Raw genomic sequence first — 12,445 nt, 5'->3', positions numbered from 1 at the left:
GCGTCCGCCATTAAAATTTGTTTAAGAACTTCACTGCTGTAGACTTTCGTGTAAAGCTATACAACTAGACTAAAGTTGTTAGCAATTAATTATTTTAACATTATTTTCAAACAGTCTTTACTTTTAGTTGAAAGTTTGTTTGTTGTTAAGCGCAATACTACACAAGGGACTATCTGTACTGTGCCCACCGCGGGTATCGAAACCAGGTTTTAGCGTTGTAAAGTCTTCAGACTTACCTCTGTGCCACGGGGGCTTAATTGAAAGAACTATTGCCAAAAGATATCTATAAATTAGTTATTCATATTTCTGAGATAAAATTCAATTTTGATATACAAAATAGATTATGCCAAAGTAAAATGAGTTTCAGAGTTTATAAAACCATACAAGACGATCCTGACGGTTCAGTGACCTTAACACTAATGAAGATATACCATATTATCTTATCTAAGCGTCAAAAACAAGAACTTATTTTTATTTATGTGTTCTCATTAGCTGTTCTTATTATATTGACCTTTATGGCTCGTTATTTTTCTTCTCTACTCATTATCTATAGATCTTGTATCCCAAAAGGGAGTTAATATAATTCTATTATCAGGTTCATTTGATTTTTGATTTTGTTTCAACTCCCGAAATGGTAAAAATTATATAACTTGATACTCCAAGTGTGAAGCATACTTCTACAATAATATAGATGGCTGAAATTAGATATATTAATTTCTCATCCTATGTTAAGAGAAACAAAATACTATGATATTAGAATAACAATTCAATATATTTTACGGCGCAATTACATTAAAAGGCTTCAAATGAAAACCTAGCACTACCCGAATGCACCACCGGTTTTATGAATAATAAACTGTTTTGTTTCACCTGAAGTTACTTTTCTATGGCATTGTTCTTGGTACGTAGTTAGCGTGAAGGAATTATATGTTTCAAAATAATAGTTGTCAGCAAATTACTATTGCATTCGCCAAAAAGTTATAACAACAAAATCTAAGGTAATTCATCCTGTACGTCTTTTTTTTCCACATTTCCACTTGCTAATATATTGCACTTTTTTTTGTCGCATCACATCCTTATTATATGTTCCTGAAACAATAAGAGAGTTAAGTTCCAACAATATAATCGGTTTATAAGAAACTAATTAATACAGAAGTTGATTACGTTATATTAAAACGATTTTAGAGACTAACCATGTCGTTACAATCCATATTGCCACGCCCGGAGATGTTTTTTTATTATTATTATTACGTCCGTGCATCTTGACAATAGCCCTGTAGCGTATTTTCTATTGCAAAAGACTCCATTGTTAGAGTGTCATACCAAAGCTAATCATTCCTTCCTTCCCGCAGGCTTTCCATAATCTAACCGGAATGTACGAAGAGGACAGTCTTCCCTCACCCTTTTCAACAGTCCTATTGCACAAAAATACACAGGGGTTGTATCCGGCAACTTTACTAGCATGTTTTATATGGAATAACATGAATACCTGTTTCATTTTCTAGCTGCTTGAGGCATGCAACGGTTTAACGAATATGTAGTTGAAGCAACCTGTGTACACGTGATTTGTGTCGCTTTTCCAGGCAGAGATCCTTTTTGATTATGACTCGTTGACGGCTTTTGCCACTGACTTTTGTGTTAGTGGATTATCAACTATTGCAAGACGCCGCACTTTTCTTTTATCACGGCTGGAGTACAATTTGTTGTAGGGCTATTAACTGATGGTCCTGGTATCCCAAGTTGATACATAATCGTTTTTTCCAATGCCATTAAGCTCAAGGGAGGCCCCATCTTGTAAACTCTAAATATTTGATCTGAACACTTTTTACTATCTAAATGTGAGAGTATTTGGCATTGAAAAGAGCTGTTACCTACTGTTCCCAAAATCGATCAATTTTTGATGGCTTCACACTACCTACATAATGCCAAACAATGTAAAATGGCATTCCCATACATGCCTTTCCACCGTAACTTTATTTTGGCTGTGGTTATCACTTGACTTGTTGATTTACATATTTGAAATAATTTCAATATAATGTACTCAACCTTCTGTAATCCCAAATTACAATCTTTTTGCGAATAACACACACAGGCTTTCTTGCAAGTAACGTGTATATTCTCAAATATTTAAGAAAACAAATTCAAAGATTATATGTGAAAAAGTGAAAAAGCAATAATTATAAAAATACATTAAAAATACATCATATTGGAAATGGAATTCATGACTTACTGATAATAATAGATTAAAATTTCTCTGTGGCATTTGTTTGTTTATTTATTTCTTTTTAAGCACAAAGCTACATAATGGAACGGCAATCTGTGCTGTGCCCACGATCATTACCGATTCTTGGCAATTTAAGCTGTAAGAATTGCCGCTGAGCCACCAGGGGGCTCACTGTGGTATATGTTGAAGCAATACAGATTATGTTCTCGTAGATATTATGCCCATCGATGGCTCAGCGATAAATCTGATGCTTATGACGCTAAAAATCAGGTTTCGATACCTGCAATGGGCAGAGCACAGATAGCCCATTGTGTAGCTTTTGGTTGACAACAAACAAGCCTGAAAGATGGTTTTACTGATGTTGTTAAACAGAAAGAAAATTTTTTATAGATTTGACAAGTCGCCAAACGCCCACCTCGTCGTTTTCTTTTCGGCTTCTATCAATATTTAAAAATTGACGAACAAAATATTAGGTTTTCCTTAAGTCATAGAAAATTTCTAGCCTACTACAACTTGAAGCATAAACAATAGGAAATATTTATTATTCTGCGAAAAACAATTCATTGAAAGAGTCCTAAACTCCAAACACATGCCATTCGAAAAACATTAATATGTACAGTGTGATCTCCATTATATTTTATCGCTAACAAAGCTCGAACCACTAAGTTCTGTACTTACCAGCGTAACTACGTAACCATGATTTCTCAACTGATGTGTGTATTGAAATAAGTTTTTTCTCAAATGAGCATTTACAGTTTTGAAAAAGCCATGAAACTTTTACCTCATCGTTTCCTCTGTAAATTACTTTGGGGCTTTTATTAGTGTTTAAAAATTGACCAACAAGACCGTGGGTTGTCTTCAAAACTCTTTTTCGAACCGGTTTATTATGTTTTTATTTTCCTGAATAAAGACAGTTAGTTTTGTCCAATATAATGATTAAAAATCTCTGAACCATATTGTCAGCATATAAGATGCTGACGTCTGTTGCCATAAAGTACAGCTGGCCAAATTCTTGCGTCAATAAAGATTATTTTTTATTTTTTTTAGTAGCGATCCAAATAGCAAGTATGCTAGGAAAAAGGCACGTTTCTCTAGAGATCCTGGAGCTAAGGCACCTTTTCATTTCAAGCATCCCTTTTCACGGAACTTCATCCGATCTATAAAGACTGATTACACTGAAAGACAGAGAAATCATTCTTATTGTTCTGGTATTTCCTGAGGGAGGGAATCGATATAGCTTCTGCCCAGTTACTCGGAAAATAACATAGTACAGAGATATTAATCAATAGCTTACTTTACGAACGTGAAAACAAACGGTTTGACAAGAAATGCGTTGATCAAAACGAGTAACTGCTTTTCAAATATAGTGTACCTTGAGTACAAAATATCTATTTTTTTAGAGCAAAGCCACATCGAGCTATCTGTTGTATCTATCACGTGGAATCAAACCCCGGATTTTATCATTATAAATCCGTCAACTTACCGCTGTTCTATCAGGGATCATTAAGATCAATAAATAATCACCTGTTTTAAACTTATTAGATTCTCTAGTAGTTGTTTAATGATTGTTTGAAACATTTTGTGTCGACAATAATTTACTTTTTCATTTCTGAATAGTTTCCATGCTGCGTTAATGAATATGATTTATCATTTGCTAATTAAAATGTCATATCCGCATTAATCCAGGTTTAAGAATAATAGAGCACCTCAAACTGTGAATACTGAAGAATATTTCAATGCAGTTTAGTTATTTTCTTGTGTGTGTTTAGATTTGAATTCCTTTAAATATTTTTATATATACCTAGTGGAATTTAAATATTGTACAATAAATTATTTCAACCCTTCCAGTATGTAGTAACTGCGCCATGTTTACCGTAGAGATTTGCTCAGGAGAGAAATATCTGTTCTGCCTTTCTTTTGTAATTCAATAATTTTTAGTAAGAGTGTTACAAAAAATGGCGTACGAAAACTGTTTGTTATTTTTCTGATACCATGTTTTCACTAAAGGTAGGAGGGCCTATGTGGCCGCCATTATGTAAAATATTTTCAGTCCATAGACCTTACCACGATGAAAACAAGTGATCAGTGGTAATAGGCTTAATACGTAACCCTAATCTCCCTATAATTTGTGTTATAAACGATAAGACATATTTATTATTCTGCAAAAACAAATTCATTTTCAGTTCATGAAAAATTGAAAGAATTCTAAACTCCGTATACGTGCTTCCTGGAAACTATAATCATGTACAGTGTTAGCTCTATTATATCTTGACTCTAGCAACACACGAATCCATTCTTTCTGCATTTGCCAAAGCAATTATGCATTCATAATATATCAACTGATGTATATATCAAAATGAGCTTTTTTACTGCCTGATAACGTTGCTTTCCTGTTTCTTGGTCTGACGTTTAGCGCCAAAAAGTACTAGGTTTAATAATACCTTCATATAAACTTACGATTCGAAAGTATAATTTGTTTCTTTTTTTTTCAGATGTCGACCATGATCTGATCAGCTTGATTAATTAAAGTATTATACAGTACTAGAACGCAAAACTAATCACTTTTTTTTTTCACTCAAGTAATCAACAAGTCATTCTTACTATAATTGCAATAATTATACAAGAACATCATTACCTTCAGAATATCTAAGGTAGTATGGGGTGCTCAAATATTTCTGTTATTTTTGAATATTTATTAATATAAGCAAATTGTTTGGTATACGTTTTATTTATATTACATTTTGTACGTACGTTTTTAACTAAACTGTTTTTATTTTATCTTTCCCCAGGTGGTGCTGGTGTTTTGTCTCAGTATATCCTCTTTAGTTATATATTTCATTGACGCTTCAAGGTGAGTTTCCGATAATAATAATAATAAAGTATTAGTTTCGATTAATCTAAAATGATTAAGATTAACTATCATTTGAGCCATGTCAATACTATAACATAAAAAACCTGACTAATGAATCTATGATCAAGAATGCAAATATAAAGAGCCTTAACACTAACAAACTATCGCCTCCTCTTGCGTCTGTGTTCTCCAAAATTTTTGCTTTTATTAATTCAGTACCTGGAACCAACATTCGATTGTAATATCGATTCAAACATTTGCGTGCTTGCAGAATACGCTCTCTCTCTGCCACAGTGATCATTAAGTTCATGAGCGTAAACATGCAAGAACAAATAAAAGCAAAGGCACCATAAAGACAAACTAGATAATAATGAACAATCTATTTTATTGTTTACTCAAGTAAATATAATTACTTCTACGATCGGATCATTGTTCAGTTTTTTTTTATGTATGTGTGTGTGTGCTAATTGTGGAGAAACTTAACTAGATGCCAGGAAATGCAGAGTTTAAATACTTAGGGTATAGATTATTCTTGCAAGATTAGGATGTAAAATTACTACAGTGGAAAGAATTAGTGAGAGTATTCGCAAGCAAAAATATAAAATCCTTCAGTTTAGGTGATGAAATGTGGTTCAATACAAACTTGTATATTTCATACTACTCATCTATTGTAACTATTACACACGGTGATTTGAGGCACAGCAAACAGGGTATAAATGCTGATTATTTTACTATTCATCGTTCGTTTGGAAGGAAACGCTTCTATTAAATAATTCAACTAATAAATCACAAGATATATTCTCACACGTTACCTCATAACAGTAGAGCTTACAACCGACCAGTATCTACTGGGTGAATTCGTACAATCTGTCCCCCAGTGGTACAGCGGCATGTCTGCTGACTTACAACGCTAAAACCGGGTTTCGATACCCGTGGAGAGCAGAGCACAGATAGCCCATTGCGTAGCTTTGTGCTTAATTACAAACAAACAAACATACATACATACAATTAATGGAAACATTTTAATAATGTTAATGGTGTTAAAATTAACGAAGCATAACAAAAAAAATTTTAATCACAATACAAGAAGCCCTTTAGCCGAGCTCCTTAGGACCTTTTGATGAGAGAAGGTATACTTCTAAGAAGTGTTTGGTAAATAATAATAAGCTATTGAAAGTATTGAGCGCTCCTCACGATACTTAGATAAGAACTTTCTGACACGTTCATTCACTGTTCTATTATAAATAGATCACACTGTATCACCAGTACAGCGTTTTGGTAATCACATTATTTGTTAATTATGTATCAACGCTTTTTTTTGGAGTATTTATACAAAATAATCTAGAGCTAAACTTGAATTATATAAGAATTATATTTAGCATTTCTATAATTATATCTGTAACATCCTCTCAATGATATTGACATAATTATCATGAAAAAAACAGAAGTATAAAACATGATTTTATGAATATTGATATTCATGCACTGGAAACTTTGAGAAGATAGATTAAACTAAAATCTCAGACGCTTCACTGTCTTGAATGAAACTGTCACCACTTTCTAATATAGATTTGGAGGACACTCAAACTTTGAGTCCAGCAGCTCCTTCGATGATGCAATTTCCAACTAAGGAGAAATAAAAATCGTCCTTTTCCTACCCCATTCTATTTGACCATAATCCTTTCTATGCTTATTCAGCTTGTTGCTTTGCATGCATGTATGTCACTTTAACCCCTTCCTTAGTTCTTGAGCTAGCAGGATCAAACTTGGCAGGCGGACTCGTGATGGCCCGTACCCCCATATCAAGATGGACTAATACGCCCTTGGAAGGTCACCCAGGCATGATTTGGGTATTAGAATAGGTTTCAATGGTTGCTGAACCCGGATCTGGCATCGCAGTTTGTGTTTTAACCCTATTCGAGAGCACGGGAGCGCCATGTTTGAAACTGTGTTCATACCCCCCACTTACAAATTAGTGGGACCAAGATGGCACTTGAGCTTAGGTTTCCAAGGGGTTTGTTTAATGGTACTGACCTCCCTTGTGGTATTGAAAGAAATAATTGGGAATAATAGAGGAGCTTGATTAGCACATTTGGGCCTCTGTGAATCACGAGGCGGCCTTTGAACCCTGCATCGGAGTTCGGGTATTTTATGTTAGTATGTTAAAATGCATATATATATATATTCATTTCTTTTAGGGTGTCAACATATATTTTGAATAGTTGTGATGCTGCATTACAACAGAGGTGGAAATAAAGATACACATAAAGTAACGATTAATGCTAAGTGGGTTTTTTTTTTTAGGGAGGAGAGGCTATGAAAAGTTTGACATCGCCTAATTTTGTATTTGTATTTGTCAAGAAGTATTTTGTTGATTCACAGCGACAACGCGTATAGCATGTGAGGTATGCATAGATCCCAGAGCAATAAAACTAACACTGCATTAAGCATCATATTTGCTGTCATTTGTAGATTGGCATTCTTTTCATTTAGCGTGAATTACTGTATTAAATAATAATATATAATTTTATGAACTTTAATATTTATAGTTTGGTTTTAATGATAGATAGCTTTCACGATAAAACAATTAAAATTCCCAGTGAATTGTTCCCATCTGTTATTTCTGCAAAAGTCTTATAATATTACATAATTGATAATTACATATTAACATAAAATTCGCGCTTTTTATAGAACTGTGTGTAAAGAATAATGAAATAAATTGCGTTCATGTTAGTCAAACTTGGCAATTGGATGTTAAGAGCCATAACTCCCAAGATGTTTTGGGTTAACATTTTTATTATTCAAATGTTCGTGCTTTAATTTATTCACACAAGAAAATTGTATCCGTTCTACAGATAGATAGCTAGGCCTATAACATGGCGGTTTGAAAACGATACTACTGAGGATGGGCTAGACGCTGAACACTGTTTTTTTTTTAAAACCGCTACCGTTCACTGAAGCAGAACAAATTTTTGAAACCTGGCTCTTAATGACGGATGTATGGAAAAATACTCTCGAAAGATATATCAATTAATGTTGTAACTACAGGAATTATATCAGAGCAATTGTAGATAGATAAACAGATGTAATTTGTTCCCCATTATATAAAGGTAAAAGGGCTTTAGATTAATGCTTTATATCTATAAATAAAGTATATTTTACATGATATATATATATGTGTAAATATATCTTAATCTGAAAGTAATGTGTATACGGAAAACAAATACAATTAATTTTAGAAAATACATACGACGACGTACGGGAAAATCCCTTGTGTGGAAATTTCAGTTCTTCCTTATTCTATTTTTTTATGTATATACAGATGTGCCCTCTCATAAAACTTCTTACGTTACACAATAATTTAACGCATGTGAATCCATTTTATGGAAATAAAAGCAAAACAATTCCTTGTAAATTGAACTTTTCCGGTGAAATCAAACTTGGATGAAAATGTGGAAAGAGATTGATCTAAAGGGGAAAACATGTTTTCTGGCTGATAACAAAATGTATATTAATCCGTAAATAACATTTTTCCAATATTTTCCCAAGTTCATTAGGTAGTCTAGAGTAGTTATGCGTCCAATTTCTCAAATTTAACAACTTATTACCCCTCAATCGCAATAAAGCAATCTAAAGAGCATCGTCTTTCTCTGCACTTCGGTATCAAATGATGTTTGCGATTTTCCCAGTTCTTTTTTTTTTTGAAAATCAATTTCGTCTTAAAGCCAAAATAAGAAGATTTATCTCTTTGCTTACCTACATTGATTGACTTCAGATAACAAAAAGTTAATCAATTGAAGCATGGAAACTGTTCATGTAGATTTCCTTTACACTTCAATTAACCAGTTCTGCTTGAATAAGCAACAACTAAAAGGAACGGAAGCATAAACTGTGTATAAAACTTAATTATACCTATTGTTGGCAGCTACCGCGACAAGTACTCGTTATTCACCTTCACATTTGTTTGCTATTTTAAAAGTATAAATCATAAAGAGATTTAGTAACAGCACGTTTGCTACATAATTTAAAAGTTGTGACATCATCATTCGCATAGCAGTTGTAGACTTGTGAAATACCATGATGGATTTATTTTTGTAATTGAAATTCGAAGTAAAACTTTTCACGATAAAAATGGATTTATTGAGCATATAGTGAAGTAAAATGCAATACAGTAACAAATCCAGTGTTTACGCATGTTTACGTTTCGATAAAATCTTTAATACGAGTCCAATTTTCTCTGTGGTGTGAATTTCTTAATGCTTTTCTTGCTATAGATTAGCATGGTCACCAGCAGGTGCTTCATCATTATTGTCTAAAACTATATTGGACCATATAGGGGTCTCAGTTTGATACTGAAGTTCATAATTCATCTATTATGTCACTTAATCCTTTCTCTGTATACATTCTGGATATACTGAGTATTAATCAAAACTAACCATAAATCATCAATTCATTAAGAAGTTTGCTTAATGTAGTACACAACTTTCAGTGTAACTATAATGCGCCACCTGACGGAACACTTATTCATCCAATAGGAAAAAAATTAATTCTTGATTCAGTTAATCTTTTTCCAATAGTGGTTTTCCACTTAATTAAGTAAGGTTGTCCTATAACTAATAAACTAAATGTTCTAAGAAGTCAGCCTGACATGTAAACCTTAAAGAAAGAACAAATATACCATTCAATTAGCGCCTGGTTCTATAAACAATTTTCATTGCTAGCGTTATGAAAATGTATGCTCAAGTAAAGTTTTTGTAAAGAGCTATTCCATTATCATTTATGGTCTCAGGGAGATACAATGTTTTACTCACAAGTAAATATAATTAAGTAAAATTCGTGAAGAAAATTTTTTTTACTAAGTATTGAGACTTTAAGACAATTTTACTTTTGACTTGCCAGAAATGTAATACTCAAGTAAAATCTTTGAAAATAATATTTTACTAATGGTTAAGACTAAAAGAAAATTTTACTTGTTACTTACCAGGAAAGTAAAATCCGCAAGCAAAATTGACTTTTTGCTTTCCAAAAAAGTTGTACTAAAGTTATTGACTAGAACTTTAAGTAAATTTTGTTTAACAATCGTCAGATAATACTAGTAAAAAACATTTTCATCGGTGTCTGGAGCTTTAAAGATCTTAGGTGATGATATCTGAGCAATTTATTCTCGTCTAAATGGATTCTCACTTGAAAACTTAATCACATGCTCTGAGGCTGTTATTTCATAGCTTCTTGTCAAATATATTAACTCGGATGAGATCAGCAGGGGAAAAATTATATCGAATTGAAATTCAGCCATCAGTAATGAAGCTCGCATGCATATGCTACGAGCACAGTTCTTATACTCCCCTGTTAATGGTGTGTAATATAATCTTTACTTATACTATTAAATAAGTGGAAATGGAAGAAAAAACAGCCATAATCGTGGAAAGCCATTAAGCTGGTAAGGTGGTTTGTATAAAATACAAAATAGTTAAATCAGAAAATTTCAGTTGAATTCTTCGAGTGAAACGGTATGTTCTTTCTAATGCCATGGCTATTAAGTCATGGACCAACAATGAACATAAGTCATTGACAAACTCGCTCATTGAGTTCCACATAAATTTCAACTTGCACAACAGTGATTTTGTAACAACGAATACTATTAGGGGCTTTCTTGGCTTTTTCGTATAATATCACTAGTCATTCTCCACGGTTTAATTCCGAGTTCAAGGGGCTTTCCATTAAACAAAATGTCCTTATGGCAACAATCAATTTAGCTTCTTCGTGAATAGTGAAAAATATAAATAACAAATTCTCTGTTCCAATCCTCCTACATATGGAATGTGGTTCACATTTCCAGAAAGTTAATAAGAATTGCGATGACTTTCTTCTACTTATTTAGATTCTTATAATAAATTTCGAAAGTGCTTCTTGGCGATGTAATCCCAATGGCATTGTATGGTTTTGTTTTAAATATAAACAGTGTAAGTTTCGTGTATTTCATTTGTTCCATATCCGAAAACGTCATTACCGCGAAATTCATTTATTCTGCAAGAGGTCCTTCAATTTCTTTTAAATTGCCAGAAGCGATGTGCCACATTCATTTTTATTACACGTTTTCCAGGTTCTTAGATTAAATTAATATTCAAAGAAGGTTAAAAATTTGATTACAAGTAAGTTTTGAGGTAGAGACTCGAGTGAAATCATTTTTTCAATATTTTTATAGCTCAAACTCCCCGTATTTCATATTGTAAGAAGGAAAATGAATCTAGGAAAACAAACACTCTCACCCATGTGAAACTTATTAACATCAAAATCATTATTCTCAGAGATTATGCTCCTCGCTTCTATAAAGAAAATATTTTAGCGTTGGTTGTCCTGGTTACAAGTTAACTAGTAAAGTATGTATATCATGCTTTGATGTTTTGTTCAGTTTAGTGCCTCAAATTAAATATATACATATATATTCGAACTAACTATTATAAAGACACTCGGTTAATTATTTTAGCTTTACCGTTTAATTTAACATTTTATTCGTGCTCATAATCTGTATATAAGTTCAATAAACGTCAAAGGTTCCTTTCATATTTAGCATTATTAAGATAAAAGAAGATTAAAAGTCTTTGCGTGTCTCACTGTACAAATATATTCATTATTGTAGTGCACACTTGGCATGCGCGCGCTCCCTTTTCACCTTTTACAGCTTAAAGAGTCATTTACCTCTAGCACAGCTCCAAATTAATCAACAAGTATAAAAACTTTAATAGAGTTTTGGATTTGTTAGATATTTCAGTTTTGTACTAGTATGTAGTTGAACATAAGTTTCATAACTCATTGGCATAAGTAGCCATCGATAGAAAATTTAAACTTTATTAACTTATATTAAAGTTTTTATTCATTACCCATTCAAGTCGTCTCCAGCCATTATTAGTCTCAAAGTGGGTTCCTCGTCATCGAATTTAAATACACTGATAAGTATTAGCTAAAATCAACTACCCTAATATACAGACATCCAGAATAATTACCTGTAAACAAATTCCTCCACTTGAAAGTAATGTATTAGATTTTTCAAAAATGTATTGAATGATAAAATAATTCTAATAAAAACAAATAATTTGCTTATTTTCTTGTAAATAAAATTTAAAAAAATTAAATTACTTGTATTCGTTTGATCACTTGTGTACATACTCATCATCTTATCATGCTTAAAATTGAAACATTTTCAAAAATTTTCGTATTATACGTTTTGATCTATAAACTTTAATATCAGTAGCTTCATGCTAGTATTATGAGTATCTTAACTTTTTCATACACATACACCAAACATGCTTGCCCTTTCAGCCGTGGGGCATTATAATGTGACGGTCAATCTCACTATTCGTTGGTAAAAG

General features: G+C 32.5%; 1 protein-coding gene across 1 annotated transcript in view; it reads left to right on the top strand.

Annotated features, from left to right (window-relative positions):
* Window positions 1–12,445, top strand: part of LOC106459536 (calcium-activated potassium channel slowpoke-like) — a 128,785-nt gene that overhangs the window by 46,369 nt on the left and 69,971 nt on the right. The window contains exon 2 of the mRNA XM_022386045.1: window positions 5,014–5,075. Coding sequence (XP_022241753.1) covers window positions 5,014–5,075 — 62 coding nt within the window. The remainder of the gene's footprint in view (window positions 1–5,013; window positions 5,076–12,445) is intronic.

This window comes from Limulus polyphemus, unplaced genomic scaffold (genome assembly GCF_000517525.1).
Source record: "Limulus polyphemus unplaced genomic scaffold, Limulus_polyphemus-2.1.2 Scaffold1, whole genome shotgun sequence".
In the NCBI taxonomy this organism is placed as follows: domain Eukaryota; kingdom Metazoa; phylum Arthropoda; class Merostomata; order Xiphosura; family Limulidae; genus Limulus; species Limulus polyphemus.
Note: the sequence above shows the minus strand (reverse complement) of the source record. Positions and strands in the feature narration are given on the sequence as shown.